Here is a 20,213-nt window from a genome sequence, read left to right as displayed (position 1 = left end):
TTATTTTGAGAAAGTTTCTCATTTTGGGATATTAAGTCATTTTGAGATACTAAGTCATTATTTTAGGAAAGTTTCTCATTATTTTGAGATACTAAGTCATTATTTTGAGAAAGTTTCTCATTTGAGATATTAAGTCATTATTTTGAGATACTAACTCAGTATTTTGAGATACTAACTCAGTATTTTGAGATACTAACTCATTATAATGACTTACAGGACCGTTTTTTTTCATCACACTGGCGGAAATGGGCTTCCATAGCAAACAAAAAAAGGTTGACAAACCAAAAATGCAAGTCCAGACTCCAAATGAGCTTGAGGCTGCATTAGCTATAAGACTTTTCCCATAGCCTGTAGGCACACACAATAACAACTAACTACGTTTTACAATTACATTTACAACTAATGTAGCGACTTCATCTCAGTAGTTTTATGTATTTTTTTACAGTACATAGTGTCTAAAATTGAAATTTCCATCTTCTATTTGGAATTGAAACATTCTGTGGAAAACAAAATCTGCCGCATGCGGCGACGTAATCTACCCTTTGACGAGATTTCAAATTATATGCATATCGTAGGTGCAAATGTGAAGATTTCACTTCACATATACACCTCACGTAATACCACAAGTCATGATTCACTGCTGATATTATGGCACTATGTCATTATCTCAATTATTCTCCCACCTTGTCAGCATCCAGCGGCGGTTCAGTGGAGGGTTACTGTGCTGGGGAGAGAGAGGTGCTGGATTCCTTCAACAGATGGGTGAGCTTATCCTTATTATTAATCTCTCTATGGATGTATAATTGATTGATTATGTATATACAGTATGTATTATGTATTTATCGGGTGATTAGAGGGTTGGTTGATTGATTCCAAGAGCTAATTGGTCAGTTGATTGGCTTGATTAATTTTCTTTGGTAAATCTTTTTTTTTTTTTTGTTTATATGCAGGCTTTTCCAGCTATTAGCTCATAAGGGGTTTATATGCATCTCCCAATCACAAATATCACTGCATATTGTACATGAATTAATAGACTAGTAAGAATATTACCATGGATTTATGGATGGTGGGATGATAAATTTGCTTGATTAATATCTCAGTCAGTATTGGCATGTCACAGCAAACATTGGGATTTCTAATAAGCAAGATATGAGGCTATTCCACCTGTTCATGCACCAATTAGTGAAAGGAATTCTTGAGTGTCCTGAATAATTTCCGAATATTAATATTCATGCAAATGCACTATTTGAGAGTCTCTCTGGGATGCAGGCTATTGACATATTGGGGCCGACCAGAAGCCCTCTTCCCCAATTTTGCTCCTGGCCAATAGTCAAACTTGAGAAAAGTTTTTGGTGGATTGTCCCGTCGGTCAAGTGATGAGAACATAGACCAGTGATCTACTTGGGATATGTGGATGATTTTGGTGTGTTTGTTCTTATCATTTCACTGAAGTTGACCAACAGGACAATTGAGCATAAACTTGCTGCATTCCTAATATAAAATGATTGATATTCCTGTGTGTAGCTGGGTGAGCAGCTGGCCTATCTGGTGCCTGCCAGTGGGGTAGACGTGGTGGAGCTGGAGGACGAGGGTACATGTGTTCGCTTCAGCCCTCTCCTGACTGCCGCAGGTAACACACACACACACACACACACACACACACACACACACCAGCAACATTCCTACCAACAGTTATGTCTTCACAGTGTGTGCCAACTCTTCTCTTTGGGTCGAACTTTACCAAAGTTACGAAAACAATGACCACAAGGATTAAAAATTCATCAGCAAAGGATGCCCTTATTTCGTATTCCTTACTGTCTACCTCCCAACCATAAACACCAGGGGCCGGATTCACAAAACCTTCTTAAGAAAAAAAATGTTCTCAAGTGCCATTTTTTTCTTAACTTTAGTCTTAAGAAAAAAAGTAGGAAAAATGCTATTCTCAAAAAATTTTCTTAACTTCTTATGTAAGAAAAAACGAAGTAAAAACTTACGAATAAATGGTATTCCTGAAATTAAAGTTCTCAAATTTGTTCTTGATTTTTTTCTTAACTTTAAGACAACCCTTCCCCTGTCTTAAAATCCCTACAGTGAAAAGGTAAAGGTAATTTGAAACAATTAAGTTATAGTTCAAAGTCTTCATAGGTTCCCCTACACCTAACATTAAGATAAACATTTATTGTAAAGCTTTATTTGGTGTAGGGCCAGGTAGGCCTCTGTCTCATGTCTGTTGAAAATAAGATAGCAAATTTTACAGTTACCAACGGCAACCAATGTTTAAATCTTTTCATATACTTCATCAGTTGTAGTTGCCCTAAATAGGTTTTTACTCAATTGTTTTGTAGATGGAAGCACTTTGGGTTGCCTCCTAGCCTTGTCTCCTAGCCTCCTAGCCTTGTCTCCTAGCCTCCTAGCCTTGTCTCCTAGCCTCAATGGCAGTAAGCCTAAAGTTTATTAACCAGAATTAATTCAGGCCCTATTTTGAGAAGTTCTTAAGTAGGAAAATTAAAGAAATTCGTAAGAAATGAGACTGTTACTAAGAAAATATTGAGGAATTGCACTTAAGAGCCTTCTGAAGAACCTCCTAAAATTTCCTCTCATGTCATTTCTTAAGATCTATCTTAAGAACACATTGGTGAATCCGGCCCCTGATACTAGTCATGACTCAACTTTATCCCCCCTCTCCAGTCCTGGGGACCCAGCAGGGGGATGTGGAGGCCCTGGTGGAGAGGCTGTCTGAGTTGGTCTCAGTGCTGAGCTCCACAATGTGCCTCAGACAGGACTTCAGGGAGGAGGCCCACCGACACGCCCCCTCCCTCAGATATGTGGAGGACCTCAGCTGGCCTGGCCTGGGTGCTGTCAGGTAAGGCTGGATGGGCTTCAATTTATATTACAAACTTATTACGTTTTTATTATGTCATTATGTGTTCGGGTTGTCCGTCCGTCCGTCCGTCCGTCCCATTCTCGTGAATATCTCAGGAACGCCTGGAGGGAATTTCATTACATCTGCCACAAACGTCCACTTGGACCTTAGGATGAACTGATTAGATTTTGGTGGTCAAAGGTCAAAGGTCAAGGTCACTGTGACCTCACAAAAGACGTTTTTGGCCTTAACTCAAGAATTTATACGCTAATTATGACAAAATTTCACACAAATGTCTAATAGGATAAAATGATGAAGTGATGACATTTTATATCCAAAAGTTCAAAGGTCAACTTCACTGTGACATCATAATGTGTTGCTTACCACTGTAGCTGAGAAAACGATCTTGGGTCATTCTACAAAAACGGTGGAAGTGCTGTCACTTACTTTTGCACCAAAATCCTTTAAGTTGACCTAATAATCACATTAATTTTTTTTTTTTTTTTAAAGATTTATTTTAGGCATTTTATGCTTTATTGATAAGAAACAGTGTGAGAGAGAGACAGGAAGGTATGGGAGAGAGAGAGGGGAGGACATTCGAACCTGACTGAGCCTTAATGGTACGCGCTCTACTCGGTGAGCCCCCAGGGCGCCCCTAATCACATTAATTATATATCTTCAATAAATAAAGACTGTCCTTGCAATGGTAAAGCAGTTTATTGGCGGAGGCATACAACCGCGAGCCGGTTATTTCTAGTTAAGCTTGTTGTATTCCCTCTAAAATCAAGCCAAGCATCTTTGGAAGGCGCATCAAGCCCCAAACCTCGATGCTTCATGGTTAGGATAAGGTCTAGGTGTCGGTATTGAATGTTTCTTTTCCTCCCAATACGGCATTGTGTCTGCTTGCCAAAAAAGTTGAACTCTTGTCCCTCATTTGTCCACAAAACATTCCACACAAACGTTCCAGTAGCGTGGAGTGAGTTCTTTGGGAGTCTTTGGCAAACATAAGGCGCGCGGCAATGGTTTTTTTTTTGGAAAGCAGTGGTTTCCTCTGTTCTTTTATGAACGCCACTTTCTGTTCAGTGTTTTTCTCATTTCGGACTCATGAACGCTAGACGTTAGCGAGTGCAAGAGATGCCTGCATACGCACAGCGGTTACCCTAGAGTTCTTTGGCACCTCCTTGAGCATTGTATGTGCTTGAATTTCTTCTATTTGAGCGCTATATGCCTGGCTGTAGATTGATGGAGGCCCAAGTCTTTAGAGATGCTTTTACTGCTCTTTCCAGCTTTATGAGCCTCAACAACTCTTTTTTTTTTTATGAGGGCCTCTGAAATCTTTTTTGATCACTTCAACAGATCTCTGTTTAAGTGAAGAGCAGACTGTCGGTGACCGTACTTTTTAAAAGAGCAGGGGATCTCTAACCCACACCTGACTCCAGTTCAGTGATTCTCAACCTTTTTCATATCAAGAACCCTTAATTTAGTCCACATTAGGGCCACGGACCCCCGTTTGATGAGATTTTGTCTCTCTGACCCAAATGTGAAAATATTTTTATTGTTAGATATGATTTTGTCCAGAATTCCATGACTATCTGTATCGTAGGTAGAGAGATAACAGAGAAACTATGATCAAAACAGTCACTCTTCTACATTCTCTAATTGTGTTCACTTCTTGTAAATGAAATAATGAAATAATCATCAGTTTTGCTGGGGACCCCCTGGAACCCCCTCAAGGACCCCTGGTGGTCCCCGGACCCCACGTTGAGAACCACTGCTCCAGTTACCCCATTTCATAGAAGTCATTATCCTAGAGGTTCACATACTTTCCCCAGCCTACACTGTGAATGCTTAAACAATGTCTTCAGTCAAGATGAAAAGGTTTGTAATGTTGTGGCGATTTTGTGGTTTTTTTTCCATCAGTATAATATTTTGAAAAATAGCATTTAGCATTTGCAGTGTAGCCATTAACCTGCACAACAAAATAATTGAATATGAAGTGTTGAGAACAATGCTCAGCTGAGTTAGAGGAAGAAAAGACATGAGCTGCACACACACACACACACACACAATCCTAAAGCTCACACACACACACACATACACACACACTCATGTGTATTGAAGCAGGAATCCAGGTAATTCTTAAAGATTCAAGAACATTTTCTCACAACTGTAACTTATACTATTACTCACGCCCTTTTGCAGTCCGCTCTCCATAAGAGGAAATTCCTAAGAGCAATTATGCGTGATGAGACGTTAGTGATGTTGGAGCAGGAGCATATAGACGGAGAAGAGGATGAAGGCAAGAACTGAGCGATATCGGAAGATAGGATAGGAAGAGGATGAATCGCCCGTAGTGACAGAGAAGGTCCGTGTGGAAGGACAGGATGTGAGCCAGTTCAGTGCCGAGCCTGAGATACCCACCCAGTTGCTTAAGGCAGTCAATTAAAATTGCATGATCTACTGTCAAATGCTGCTCTGAGGTCTGAAAGGATTAGAATCAAACATTCCCCAGCATCCTCTGTTAAAAGGAGGTCAAGTCGGTTAAAGAAGTCTAAAACCTGATCATAATTTATCAAAAAATGTTGTTAAAAGTAAGAAATGCACTTTCTAAAACCTTTGATAAAAAATCCATTTAGTAGTTTCTGTAGTTGCTCAGGGTTGAGAGATTCAGGCTTTTTTTTTCCCAGGAGGTTTTGAAATATTGCAACAGCAGCCAGAGAACTACTTATATAATAATAGCTAAGCTTCTGGACATACTTTATCAAAAACATGTTTGAGGAATTTTTGTGGGAACATACAGTAGAGCATCTCATATGGTAGATGCTTTTCTTTAACAATAATAATAATAATGATAATGATAAACTTTATTTGTATAGCACCTTTCATACAAGAAATGCAGCTCAAAGTGCTTTGCAACAAAGAAATTACATGCACCAAGTGCTTCACATAAAACTTAGATATAGATGAGAATAGAATACATAGAATGCATCTTCACATGAAAAAAAGACATAGAATGAGCATAAAAACAGGGATAGAATGCCATAATTAATGTAAAATAAGATGGAGAATAAAACCCACTTGATCGAGACAAAGTGAAAAAGATAAAATTCATATAAAAGAACAAGCCAAATGGATTGCATTAAAAGAATCAAATCAAGTAAAATAGAAAGTTATTTTTATTTTTACCTCCCCAAAGGTCTCCAATTAGGATCCTTTCGACACCTGTGAGACACCTTTAAGAAAGAAATAGGGAAATGGGTTCAAAACAGCAGAGTTCTCCAACAAAACGAATATGTCCCGGTTAGAAGGGGAGATCGCTGTGTTATGTTTTCAACCTTTGTGGCAAAGAATGCCAAAAAAAAACATGTTTTCGGTTTTATGAGCTCAGAGAAGTATGCCGCTCTCCCCTCCTCAGCTGCCTTTCTGACACCTGAACATTAGGTTTTTTCAAAATGTCACGAAATATTTGTAGCTTTGTAGAGAAGAGTTGTGCCATTCAGCCATTGAAAGGCTTTTGATTTTAACTTTTTATTTTTGAAAGGAGCAACAGAGTCAAGAGTGGCTAAACAAGTGTGGTTAAAATGAGACTAGCTCCTCAGTGGTTTTGGATAATAATGTCTGTGAGTTGACAAGAAAGCCGTCTAACTGCAGAGGTTGAGTTAAACATGTGAAAGCAAACAGATGAGCTGGAGTTGGAAGGAGTTTTTTGAATACAATCGCCTTATGGTCAAGGACAAATATCTTTTGTCTTAACTAGGGCTGGGCGATAATTCAATATTATCGTTTATCGTCTTTCAGTGGAATCATATCGTGATGATATGAAGATATTTTAATATCGTGACACACATTTCTGCTGTCTGAATTGATGATGACAAGCAAATTTTACTTAAAAACTCTGATAAAATGAGGTATGATAGGAATATTATTTGAAAATTTCAGTTTTGTTTGACATCACACCTAACATTACCATTCGGTTCAATGAGATGAACATTCATTTGATTATTTAACGTGATTTTGCATACATGAACCATATCGGGATATATATTGATATTGAGAAAAATCCTTATGATTATCATGATATTGATTTCAACCATATCGCCCAGCCCTAGTCTTAACCTTAGTTATTGTGTGACCAAAACATAACAGTAAAGCTGCACTAGGCAACTTTGGCACTGGCGGACCCAAATGGCAGTGAGAGGCAACTGTTTGAATTTTTGGCAACACTTTACAATAAGGGTACACTAAGTGAAGGGTTAGTTAATGCTTACTAAGGGTTAGTTAATGCTAAATAAGCATTAACTAACCCTTAATTAACAGTTAACTAATGTGTAATTTACTAATGGTGTTCATGTTAACTAAGGTATTAATTTATACATGATTTAATAGTTTATAAAGATGACTATTAAATAATGTATAAATTAATACCTTAGTTAACATGAACACCATTTGTAAATGATTAACAGACACATCAGTTAACTGTTAATTAAGGGTTAGTTAAGGCTTATTAAACATTAACTAACCCTTATGATGCTTTATACTAAAGGATACCAAAGAGACGAGAGATGACAAGATCTAATGTTGGTGCGTGCAACTTTCTCTGGATGGAGCGGTTGCTTGCTGCTGTTTAGGACACAGTTTTGTATTTAGCTCTTAAAGGAAAAAGCCACCTGAACACACACTGTTAAAAAAGAGCTAGAATGTACCTTGCATTTCTGGGCCCATTTTGTTGTTTCGTGGTGTATTTTTCGTGGCGTAAGTGGTTATCTTTGAGATCCTATTTTTTTTTATTTTGTTGCCATCTTCTGGTGCTAAGTGGTCATTGCTATGGTCTTTTTTTTAATTTTGTTTTAATGACTAAATACGTAAAGACAATAGATTTTTACTCACAGTGCAACAACGACAAACACTATATATAAACGCAACAGCAAATGCTTGACATTATCCATCAGCCAAATGCTGATAAATATTGGCTGACTGGTAGGTCTATCAATTCAATAATCCAACTCAGTAGCCAACCTGTGTTCAGTCCTTTTTGATTATACAAACTACTTTGTCTGCTAAGAAGTACTGGCCCGGGAAAATTTTGAATCTGATAGCCCCCAGCTGAGAGTTATTTTCGTGCCCTGAAATATAGACTTAGATCCAAAACAACAATTACATAGCATTTCAATCCACTCAAAGCCACAGCAGGCCATTTTGTTGTCAACGGTGTGCCGTGTGTGTGTGTGTATGTGTGGAAGAGAGAGAAAGATTAGCAAACCCAAAACGTTTGACTTTTTGAAGAGGAAGGCCATTCGTCTGTCCTTCATGGTAGCAAAATGCTCAGTGACCTTGTCACTGGTAGATTTCAGTTCTTCCACAATAGAGGTCACCATTGGGATTTTTGCCACGCGGCACATACCATAACCACAACGTTCTGGGTCCGAATCTGGTCTGGGACCTTTGTCGCATGTCACCCTTTCTCCCCCCCCTTTCCTGGCTCTCTCCACTGTACTGTGCAATAAAGCCGAAATGCCATGCCATACAAAAACAATCTTTAAACAACATGCTCTTTAGCTTCTGCTCAGCAAAGAATGAGTACGTGGCAAACAGCTAAGAGAGTTCAGGTCGGGATATCTTTGGGGTTAGCGAAGTTCATGAATGACCCGTGATCCAGCGCACGGAAACAGTCTGAGTCATGTGCAGCACTATTTGGCAGTTCAGGCCTCGGTAGGAAAGCAGGAGGCCCGTGTCCTTTTCATCCACTTGCTCTTTGACTCCCTGCTCAGCGTCCCCCTAGTCACAGCAGTGACGTTTGCACTTGTTGGAGGGTATTCCTGCTGTGTGGAACGCTTCCTCGTATATACTCCGGAATATGTCCTCACTACCAGGTGGAAAGTAACTAAGTACATTTACTCAAGTACTGTACTTAAGTACAATTTTTAGATACTTGTACTTTACTTGAGTATTTCCATTTGATGCTACTTTATACTTCCACTCCACTACATTTCAGAGGGAAATATTGTACTTTCTACTCCACTACATTTATTTGACAGCTTTAGTTACTTTTCAGATGGAGATTTGACACAATGGATAATATAACAAGCTTTTAAAATACAACACATTGTTAAAGATGAAACCAGTGGTTTCCAACCTTTTTGGCTTTTGACGTCTTACAAAAAGCAGTGTGTAGTCGGGTCACATTTCAGATGTCTATTAGTTGTTAACAGCTCCACCAAATAGTGATTTTTCCCTCTAAACCTCACATGGTTTCATTTCAATAAATGTTCAAATGATCCAATATTTCAGCAAAAATCAAAGATTAGAGAAAATGTCCAAAAACTGAAAACAGATTTGTGTATCAGAACTTTGTTTTTTCTTCTTTCCTCTCCCATTAATCATATCACGACCCCTCAGATTTATCCGGTGACCCTTTGGAGGGGCCCGACCCCTAGGTTGGGAACCACTGGACTAAACTAACTAACTGTATATAAAGTAGTTCAAACTAGCTCCACCTCCAGCAGCTACAACAGTAACATGCTGCTTACACACTGATGCTTCAGTATTAATAATCTAATGATGTCATATATAATAAAATATCAGTCAGAGGGACCAAACCACTACTTTTACTTTAATACTTTAACTACATCTTGCTGGTAATACTTATGTACTTTTACTTAAGTAGGATTTTTCATGCAGGACTTTTACTTGTAATGGAGTATTTTTACATTGCTGTGTTGGTACTTTTACTTAAGTAAAGGATCAGAGTACTTCTTCCACCACTGCTCACTACAAGTGGACTTAAGAGCATCCAGGGTACCGTCTGTTCGATCGTGACATTTTCCGATGTCAAGTGTCTTTCTCTCTAGGACCTGGAAGAGTGGTTCAGTGAGGCCACGACATGGACTGAAATAACACCAAGCAAGGAAAAAGTCAAAAGTCATAGTCATCTTCCAGCTTCTCTTTTGAAGCGGCGCTCTGTGCAGTTGTGCCTTTGTCCCGTCCAGGCTCTGTCATAATCCTGTCAAAAGCAATGCACAGTGATCTACGTCCCTGGTGAATAGCATGCACAGCCTGACTTTTAAAGTTCCACTGACTGTACAGTGCATGAGGACAGTGCGAAGCCTGTACTGCACCTCATTGCCCACTCATGCAGCCTGCCATCATCACAGGTTTGGCAAATGTCATTCTGATGATGACATTGTGATTATGTTATGATTTGATTGGCGTGAAGTCAGATTTGACCGGACCTCCTTTGATATTCATTTGAGACACTTTGACCATTCACAGTTGTGCACAAGCTGAACCGCCTTATCCGATTAACTAATCGGTTTGAAATTTTTATCACGGGATTCTAGCCTCCCCTGGCTTCTCTCCTCCGTATAATTTCATTGATTCCCTTATACAGACGGGTGCTGTTTTGCTCGCTGATACAAGAGCTGATAACAAGCCGTTTGGAGAATCCACAGTCTGTCCACAAGCCAGTCTTATCATTTGTATCTTTTCACTCGACAAATTTGAGAAAGCCTGGCTTCCCTTGGCTTCTGTGAGAAAATGCCACCGGCTGTCATTAACCCAGAAAATTGAATGGCTACATTGAAATTCCAAACAAGCAGTGTAATGTAGTGTAAATTATTGACACATTTTCGCATAATTGAATACAGAGCCTCGATTTCTGCACCCGTTTTTCAAAACCCAATATTGGATAAGGCATTAAAACACAACTACACAAAAACACTGTTTAATAGTTTTAGATTTTGGTACTAGACCTTTATGAGAATATAGAAAATGTTGATTGACATGGCCTACTCAACACCCCACAGAGGAAGTGTGAACAGGTGCACACTGTCAGCAGTCAGCAAATGAAGCAAACATTATCATAGAGTCATAAAGGCTGACCAATAGAAAGAGCAAAGTGGAAATAACACCACATATTAGTAATAGAATCAAACACATTAGATTAATGAAGACACAAGAGGCTAAGAGAAACAAAATATGACTATTGCATGTCAATAAATCATTGTCTCAGTCATCAAAATTGACCTGTAAGAGTCATCTTGACAATAGAGCATGTGCATTAAAATGGCAAGTAAACTTCCAGGATCTTCATTTGTCCTTACTCCTCATGTCCTTTGGTTTTGGAGTCATACTTTAGCCATTAGATGTTATGTCAAACACGTAATGGAGGACACAAGAGAAAGACCCAAGGTGACACTTGTTACTAATTGGCCCAGAGGGTGACTGCATCGTTCATGGGGGGATGACATGTTACCTTGTGTCGTAAGGATTCATGAGAAATGACCCCGCCCCCCCACCCCCCCAGAACAGATTTAAATTCCTAATGTTCCGAATCAGAAAACCTTACCATCCCTATCTGCTGTCTGCCTCCATGAACATGGGATGAGTCAAGCACAACCCCAATGAATAAGTGGTTAAGTGTAAAAGTGTAAAAAGCAGGCATTATTCTCTAGTGTGCTTTATTAAAAATATCATCATAACTAAAACCCCAGAAATACTTAAGTGTAACCTATCATTTTTACTAGTTTAATACAGAGAACAGTTCATTATCGAGCAATGGTGGCATGGAATTCATAAGTTTTTTGATTTCAGAAAGTAATACAACACGTTTTAACAAAAAGTTAAGATTGTATTTGTTTACACAAGGAATAGTGTAGAATATTATATGACTTTTTGTTTTTGAGCTATCCGTCCCACTTTTATTTGTGATTTAGTGGATGAGTTGCTAAGTGATTTTTTTTGTTTTTAAGCTATCCATCCCAATTTTATTTGTGATTTTTCTCAATTACTCAAGAGATGAAATTATTATATAGAGCTATCGTATGTATATATTGAGTATCGTATATATTGAGTCTTATTGAGAGTATGAATGTTACGGCTGTGTATTGATGTATTTTCTGTCATTGAAGTGTTGTTAAAAGCGCTAATGGAGACCCCCGTTTGCCCATGTCATCATCTAAATATCAGAATTAGGATAAACCATCTGAATGCGATCCACTTGTTGACCTTCAGGTACGAGCCGCAGTCTGAAGGAGCGGACGAGAGCAAGAGAAAGCAGGAGGTGCAGAAGGTGAACAGTGAACTGCTGAGGAAACTACAAGAGCTGGACACTGACATCAGCTTCTCCACTGGTGAGCGTCTCTCTCACAGATCCGAGGCCTGCGGGAAGTGCAGCTCAATTTTCAAGACTGCCGCAACTTTTTAAAGCATTTTACGCTGTTTTGTGCTTGTCTCTCTCCTTTTTTCTTCCTATCTCGCTCTCTCTCTCTTCCTAGGCCCTGATTTTGGGACAGAGGAGGACTGTATATTTTTGGGCATGGTAACCGAGGACCTTGATATTTCAGAGCTGGTGGACACAATAGCTGCCCTGGGGAGGGACATTGAGGAGAGTGGAAGGGTAATAGCAATATTAATTTTACAGGCTGTCTGAAGGTCCTTCAAAAGTCTGTGATAAGTTGTCTCAATTTAAAGGAATAGCATTAAAAATGTCTTAAATAGAGTGATTACAGGTCTTAAAATTTTCACAGTGTTATGCAGCTTAAGTAAGGCAAACAAAGTAAGGAAAATACCATAAAAGAGGAAGTAATGATGTCGATAGGCATTCTGGGAAAGGTAGGAAATCAACTAACGGAAGCAGAAGTAGATAAGGCAGGTTTAGGGAAGTGGATACAACAAAAAGTACAACACTTCATCACAAAATAACTCCTGGAATGTATTAAACATCACAGATTGATGATATATCAGTGGAAGTGTATCTGAGGGTGGATGTCTCCTTTAAATCCAGTTCCAGGCATTAAAATGAGCTTAAAAGGTATTTTTCAAACCTGCAGCTACGCCGTTTTTGTGTTATAACTCTGGTCGACCTTACCGCTCAACTTTTGGCGTTAACGCACGTATTTTTGCCATAGAAAATATATATTATACAAGGGAAAGTGTGCTCATATTACACTTGTAAATAACAGCCGTCCTTTCCCGTGTAGCTGTTGGAGAACATGACGGAGGTCGTGAGGAAAGGCATCCTGGAAGCAGAGCAGCAGCTGCAAAAGGCCAATGAGGAGAAACTCATGGAGGAGGTGTGTGTGTGTGTGTGTGTGTGTGGTCTTGTACTTCTAGTGTATGCTAATTTGCTCGCTTGATTGATTGCTTGTCTGTGTGTGTGCGAGTGTTTTGTATTTCAAGCCAATCAAATATATGCAAATGTCTGATTCCGTCCGGCTCTGTGTCTCTTAGGGAATGCTGAGGCAGCTTCCTGTGGTGGGCTCCGTGTTAAACTGGTTCTCTCCTGTTCAGAGCTCCATTAAGGGCCGGACCTTCAACCTGGCTGCAGGTACCGTGTGTCTGCGTATGGGGTGGGACAGCCCAGAGCATCCAAAACACAAATTATCTACAAACAAATCGTGGTACTGCTGTTTGTCATATTGTAGCAAATGTAAATTAGAGGTTGACCAATTTATCCGTTTGGCCATAAAACAAAGTATCTAAAATTAAGGCCTTTAAAAAGCATTAAAATGTCTTAAATTTAAGGCATTAAAAAGCATTAAACTGTCTTCAATTCAAGGCCTTAAAAAGCATTAAAATGTCTTCAATTCAAGGCCTTAAAAAGCATTAAAATGTCTTCAATTCAAGGCCTTCAAAAGCATTAAACTGTCTTCAATTCAAGGCCTTCAAAAGCATTAAAATGTCTTCAATTCAAGGCCTTCAAAAGCATTAAACTGTCTTCAATTCAAGGCCTTAAAAAGCATTAAAATGTCTTCAATTCAAGGCCTTCAAAAGCATTAAACTGTCTTCAATTCAAGGCCTTCAAAAGCATTAAAATGTCTTCAATTCAAGGCCTTCAAAAGCATTAAACTGTCTTCAATTCAAGGCCTTCAAAAGCATTAAAATGTCTTCAATTCAAGGCCTTAAAAAGCATTAAACTGTCTTCAATTCAAGGCCTTCAAAAGCATTAAAATGTCTTCAATTCAAGGCCTTAAAAAGCATTAAAATGTCTTCAATTTAAGGCCTTAAAAAGCATTAAATGTCCTCAATTTAAGGCCTTAAAAAGCATTAAACTGTCTTCAATTTACGGCCTTTACAAGCATTAAAATGTCTTTAATTTAAGGCCTTTAAAAGCATTAAAATGTCTTCAATGTAAGGTCTTAAAAAGCATTAAAATGTCTGAAATTTAAGGGCTTAAAAAACATTAAAATGTATTCAGTTTAAGGCCTTAAAAAGCATTAAAATGTCTTAAATACAGCTATTAGATGTCTTATTGTTTTTCGCCATGTAATGAGTGCATGTCCACTCTTAGATGAATACAGAACGGAGACAGTAGTGTGCATATGCATCCTATCTGCTTTACTAAATATAGTTAGACGTAATGTCTCTCATCAGGAAAGCAAACACAGAAGAAGCCTTGGGAAGGGCCGTACAGAGAGGAACCCCAGTACCAGGACGGAGCTAGCCCGCGTATTATTTTAGAAGCACCGTGAAGTCACATCTGGCATGAATCAAGAGTCAGTGTAGGGAGGAGAGATAGGTGTTATGTGGTCAGATGTCCTTGTTTTGGTCAGGATTCTGGCAGCAGTTGAAGGTTTTTGATAACATTAGGTAAACTGGAGAACAGTACGTTGCAGTAGTCTCAACAATACAACTGCATATACTAAGGTTTCCACGTGCTATTGTATCTATCACTGTTTGCCAAATGTACCAAACACTCACATTGTAATATAAAAATGACATGAGCATACTAATTGTTTTTTAAGTTCCATGTAATTTCATTTGTTCCGTTCCAGATGTTTTACTTTTCATTTAATGTCTTAAACCCAGTGGTGGAAGAAGTACTGAGATGTTTTACTTCAGTAAAAGCAGCAATACAACAATGTAAAGATACTCCATTACAAGTAAAAGTCCTGTATTCAAAATCTTACTTAAGTAAAAGTACATAAGTATTGGCAGCAAAATGTACTTAGAGTATCAAAGTAAACATACTCATGATGCAAATGTCCCCATTTAGAGAGTTATATTTTCCATAAATTATTGGAATATTAATATTGATTTATTGACATACATGTACATGTAAGCAGCATTTTAAAGTTGTCAACGTGAAGCTAATCTTAACAATTTAGCTATGCTTTTGGGCAGTCTAATCTATAACAATGCTATTTTATAGTTATTTAATAAAGATGATCAAATGTTTTAAATATAAAATATTGATCTGAAAAGTAACTAGTAACTATAGCTGTGAAATAAATGTAATGGAGTAAAAAGTACAATATTTCCCTCTAAAATGTAGTGGAGTATAAGTACAAAGTAGCATAAAATGGAAATACTCAAGTAAAGTACAAGTATCTCAAAATTGTACTTAAGTACAGTACTTGAGTAAATGTACTTTGCAAATGTTACTTTCCACCACTGCTTAAACCAATGATTGTATGAAAGAAAATTGTCCAATTACCTATAATCCTTATAAACTTTTGTTATCAGCGTTCAAAAATCCTTAATCGGTCGACCTCTAATTTGAATAATAAAGACACTGGTTGCCACCACTTTCATGCCACATACTGTATATACACATGTAAAAGGCCGTTCTGACTCTTTCGTCTCTTAAAAGGACTTGGCAGAATTTACTCTCCGTGCTCTCAGGAATTGTTTTTATTGCTATTTGTCCCCGAGGTCCAAACTGAATTAGGCAAAAAGGCTTTCATATGCTCTGCTGCCTCTGCATGGAACTCATTGTGAAATGATTTAATACTGAAAGAGTGGTCTCTCCTGATGAATTTAAAACGACTAAAGGATCTCGGGGCAGTCTCCTCACAGAGCCGTATATCTTTCTGTATAGAAAAGTCTTGGCTGCGGATGGGTCTGCTATTGCATTGCTGCCTCTGGAGGGCTTATGTAATCTCTTGATCTCAATGGGACTAGTTGGTTAAGTAAAGGTTAAATAAAAAATGATTACATGTAACTAATAGTTGGGTTGTCGCAGCAGCAGAGAGTAACATGTAGATAAGACTAATACAGATTGTGAGTACTAAAGGTGATAAAACCTACAGAAAAATGTTTAGAACAGCTACCTAAAATATTACAGCAAATAATTAAATAGGGGTAAATGATACCACACATCCTCATTGACACATTTACCAACACAGCTGACCAACAAACTGTAAAAAGCAGTAAAAGCAGTGAGCCTTTAAAGCAGTGATTCTCAACCTTTTTCATATCAAGGACCCTAATTTATTCCACATTAGGGCCACAGACCCCCATTTGATGAGATTTTGTCTCTCAGACCCAAATCTGAGAATATTTTTATTGTCAGATATGATTTTGTCCATAACTCCATGGCTATCTGTATTGTAGGTAGAGAGAAAACAGAGAAACTATGATCAAAACAGTCATTCTTCTACAGTCTCTAATTGTGTTAACCTCTTGTAAATGAAATAATGCTGAAGTTTAGCAATTCATCAGTTTGCTGTGGACCCCCTGGAACCCCCTCAAGGACCCCTGGTGGTCCCCGGACCCCACGTTGAGAACCACTGCTTTAAAGGCTGCAAGTGGAATCAGAAAATGTTGTAATATGATACTTTGTCCATATCACCCACCTCCATATATAAAGATATATGGAGGAGTGTAGGAGAATTAACACGTTGCTTCATCTCTATGTGTCATGCTGTGGCCCTTATGCAAAGTGTGGATGTAAATATTTCTCTGTGTATGTGTGTGTGTGTGTGTGTGTGTGTGTGTGGCGTCACGGGCGCGTTTCCATAGGTTCCCTGGACTCCACAGAGCCGACCTACTCTACTAAGGCCCAGGCAGGCCGGCTTCCCCTGCAGGACACCCCCACCTCCTCAGCCAAGAGACTGCCAGGTAGCTCTGTCTGCTTCTGCCACTACAGTGTCACGGGTTAGAAGAAAATAAGCTCATAACTCTGAATATGACAAATCTGGCTCACTCTCATATCAGACCGGTTTCTGTGGCACGGAAACATCTTGCTGCTAAATCCATTGCTGATTTTGTTATTTTCATAGGATTTGTTGACGAAAGAGAAATGCATCCTTTAACACCCTTATTTGAATATTTGTGTGATGATATGTAAATGAGGTGACAGCATTTCAGACGGCTTAGTTTTAAAAGCGCTTAAATGAACCGGGCGGAGACGCTTCATTCACCCAGGCCACTGAATTTTTTTTTTTTTTTTTTTTTTTAAACCTTTATTGAAAAAACGTTCAAATATACAAACAGTGCAGACATGTGGTCAGCATAGTAGTATACAAAGAAACAAGAATAGGAATTTAAATAAACAAATAAAAGTAATAATAATAATTATTTACCAAAAAAAAAAAAAAAAAGAGAGTTGGGATAAATAAACTTCATTAATCGTGACTTTGGTATTATAAGGTTCTATCTGACCTTTTTGTCAAAACTGAGTTAGTCGCATGAACCTATTCTATGAGTGCCTGTTGACATATGTGTGGTGTTATTCTTTGAAAATAATGATTTTTGAGTCTGTAATTTCTAAAACAAAAGGACTCATCTCCATTTAACTCAATGGATGCTGAAAATTTTGAAGCTCAGTATCTCAGAACTATCCTGACGGCAGATAGAACCTTATAATTCTAAGCTCACATAATGTAAAATTATGATAAAAAAATACAAAAAAACATGTTATTCTTCTTTAAAGAGTTCACCGTACAGTTTGACAGTTTTATTACTTTTTTTAGTGCTTATAAGTTTGAGAGTCTTAATATATTCATTAAATTCACATAAAAATCTAGTGAAATGGGGGTAACTTTTGTTACTTTGCATTTATGGATGTGAAATTTACCATATAGAATCAATAAGTTTACAATGAATTCAATGTTATATATATCCTGTTCAGAATGTGTAATGACATTTTTACACTCAATTTTAATATTATGATTAGTTTTACACAATATATAATCTTCTATTCGAGTCCAAAAAGTAATTGAATGTATACAATGGTAAAGTCTTTTTTTTTTTAAACAATATATTTATTGAGTTTTTCTTTTTTCCTCACAAAAAAAATACAAGGCAATCAATACAAACAGCATCAGACATTAATCCCCCCCCCCCAAAAAAAAATTCCGTAATGAGCAGAAAATAAATACATAAATAAACTTTAACATAATAGCAATAATAATAATAATAATAACAACAATATTAAGAATAACAGTACACACAGTTGTGACAAGTACATGTGGAAGAAAGACAGAAAAAAAAAAGAGGTAGACATGCTATATATGTGCATTTTACAATGGTAAAATAAATGTGTTAAGCATTCTGGTTCATCGTTGCAAAAATTATTGTTTTCAATATCGAAAAATTTGGAGAAATCTAGATTCGCTGGATATATATTGTGTAAAATCTGGATGTGTACTTCCCAGGCCACTGACTGTATGATAAGGATACAGAGAACATGACATCACTCTAGGGCTGGGCAATATGGACCAAAAATCATATCTCGGTATTTTTAGGCTGAATGGCGATACACGATATATATCTCGGTATTTTCTACGAAGTGGGCTACATGTTCAGTTGTAAGTAGGGCTGGGCGATATGGACAAAATTTTTTTGACCAAATACCTCGATATCGATATTGCGACAATATTGTAGGGATGACTAATGGTGCTTTAACAAAATATTTACACAATGAGATTTTTGATAAATAATCATCAGTAATGTGGATATAATGACTAAGTGGGTAAAGACAAATAATAGAACAGCTAGAACAGTCTGGTAAGTTCAGAAAATGACATCACTTTACTGTAATGCAGCCTTTAAAACCAGGAAAAGACACTTATGCCATATCACCATATTACGATATCCAAAATCTAAGACGATATCTAGTCTCATATCACAATATCGATATAATATTGATATACATCACACTCACCTTGTCCGTGTCACGTCTGCACTCTGTCACAGGTCAGAGGCTGTTCCGGCGCTCCGTGGCGGGCTCCGACTCCCACAGCGAGACGAGCTCCGTGGACCCGGCCGAGGAGACGCCCGGGGAGGGGGACGCCGCCCCGCCCGCCGCCGCCACCGCCACCGCCACCGCCACCGACCCCCCGCCCGCCTCTCCCCCCCCGCCGCCCGAGACTGATTTGGAGAGCGCCGTGGAGCCGTCCGAGCCCGCGCCCCCGCAGGACGAGGCGGACGGGGCCTCCGAGCAGAGGCACCCCGAGGGCCAGGAGGCGGACCGGAGCGGCAGATAGGACCCCCTCCCCACCCGCCGCAGAGCTTCCTCCGTCCTCCGTCCTCTGAACAGTACCAGCCTAAACAGACGGCGAGGAGAAAGGGCCTACTTCCGTTCTGACGTCCAGCTCCTCGCCACTTCCCCTGACAATGAGCCCCTCTCCTCCGGTTTTGAATGGAAAGCTGACCGAGCTAGATTGTGCCATTTGTCTACCCCCCCCCCCGCCCCCGTTATTTTCAGAACCGCAAGGATGTCAGAGTAAACGGAAAAATCCACCCTGGGATACTCTTACACTGTTAGCATCGCAGGAGTTAGTAGTAATTGACTTTTTTGGTGTTCCCAATTCCCCTCAATCTGACTTCTAATTCAGTTAGCGGTTTCCTACGTTTCCCAGAATGCCTTTCTACATCCCGCAGAGAAGGAGGCGTAAACTCGTCGCTCTCAATCAAAGGTTTGTGTGTGGGCATAGAAATAGCTTGAAAGCATGGGCCATATGTGTAGGTGGAGATAGCAATAGCCATAGCATATTAAGAGCAACACTCAACATGTCTTGTGGCTGCATTGCATTCTGGTCTATTGAGGCTGCTGTCAGTGGAGAAATTGGTCTCTCTTCCTCCTCTAGGATGGATTTCTCCCTGTATGATCGTTGAATGTCGGTAGGAAGAAGCCCTCGCTCTTTGATTCTGAGGGACTGACACTAAAATCTGACAGCAGTGTTGAAGTGTTTTAGGGTGGATTTTTCTCTTAAGGGAGGAAGGGAGGAAGGGATGGCGATTTCAGAATGACGTCGGGGCTATTTACACTGATGTCCAGCCTCTCAGTCGGACTGGCAAATATTTGAGGAAGGGTGACATTCTGCCTGTCCTGCTGGATGTAAGAGCAAGAGATGTAGCCACACTGCACACAGGGACCTTTGAGGTTTGAGGAGAAATCCGAACGGTTCAGGATCAGGTGAGAGATTTCTCCAGACGTAACCTGCTGCCCCCCCCCCCCCTCACTCTGACTCTAAACCGGGAATGAAGCAGCCTAATATTCAAGTAACGTGAGTATCACTGAAAATACAAATCTAGATCGTACCTCACTGTAATATGGAAGCCCGTTTCCGCCACCTGTTAAAAAAAATCTGGCCCATTTTTTTTTTTTTTTTCATCATTAAGTGAG

At 39.0% G+C, this 20,213-nt stretch overlaps 1 protein-coding gene across 1 annotated transcript in view; it reads left to right on the top strand.

Annotated features, from left to right (window-relative positions):
• Positions 1 to 20,177, top strand: part of pdxdc1 (pyridoxal-dependent decarboxylase domain containing 1) — a 41,748-nt gene extending 21,571 nt beyond the window's left edge. Inside the window, exons 15-23 of the mRNA XM_071519089.1 lie at positions 692 to 762; positions 1,525 to 1,630; positions 2,689 to 2,863; positions 11,873 to 11,991; positions 12,136 to 12,257; positions 12,841 to 12,933; positions 13,091 to 13,187; positions 16,604 to 16,702; positions 18,782 to 20,177. Of these exons, the coding sequence (XP_071375190.1) occupies positions 692 to 762; positions 1,525 to 1,630; positions 2,689 to 2,863; positions 11,873 to 11,991; positions 12,136 to 12,257; positions 12,841 to 12,933; positions 13,091 to 13,187; positions 16,604 to 16,702; positions 18,782 to 19,071 (1,172 nt within the window). The 3' untranslated portion in view covers positions 19,072 to 20,177. The remainder of the gene's footprint in view (positions 1 to 691; positions 763 to 1,524; positions 1,631 to 2,688; positions 2,864 to 11,872; positions 11,992 to 12,135; positions 12,258 to 12,840; positions 12,934 to 13,090; positions 13,188 to 16,603; positions 16,703 to 18,781) is intronic.
• The last annotated feature ends 36 nt before the right edge of the window (positions 20,178 to 20,213 follow it).

Source organism: Centroberyx affinis, unplaced genomic scaffold (genome assembly GCF_046629955.1).
Source record: "Centroberyx affinis isolate AG114_WGS23_722 - 3 ecotype Tasmania unplaced genomic scaffold, CSIRO-AGI_Caff_v1 ptg000656l_1, whole genome shotgun sequence".
NCBI classification, from domain to species: domain Eukaryota; kingdom Metazoa; phylum Chordata; class Actinopteri; order Beryciformes; family Berycidae; genus Centroberyx; species Centroberyx affinis.
This window is presented reverse-complemented; position numbering and strand designations above follow the sequence as displayed.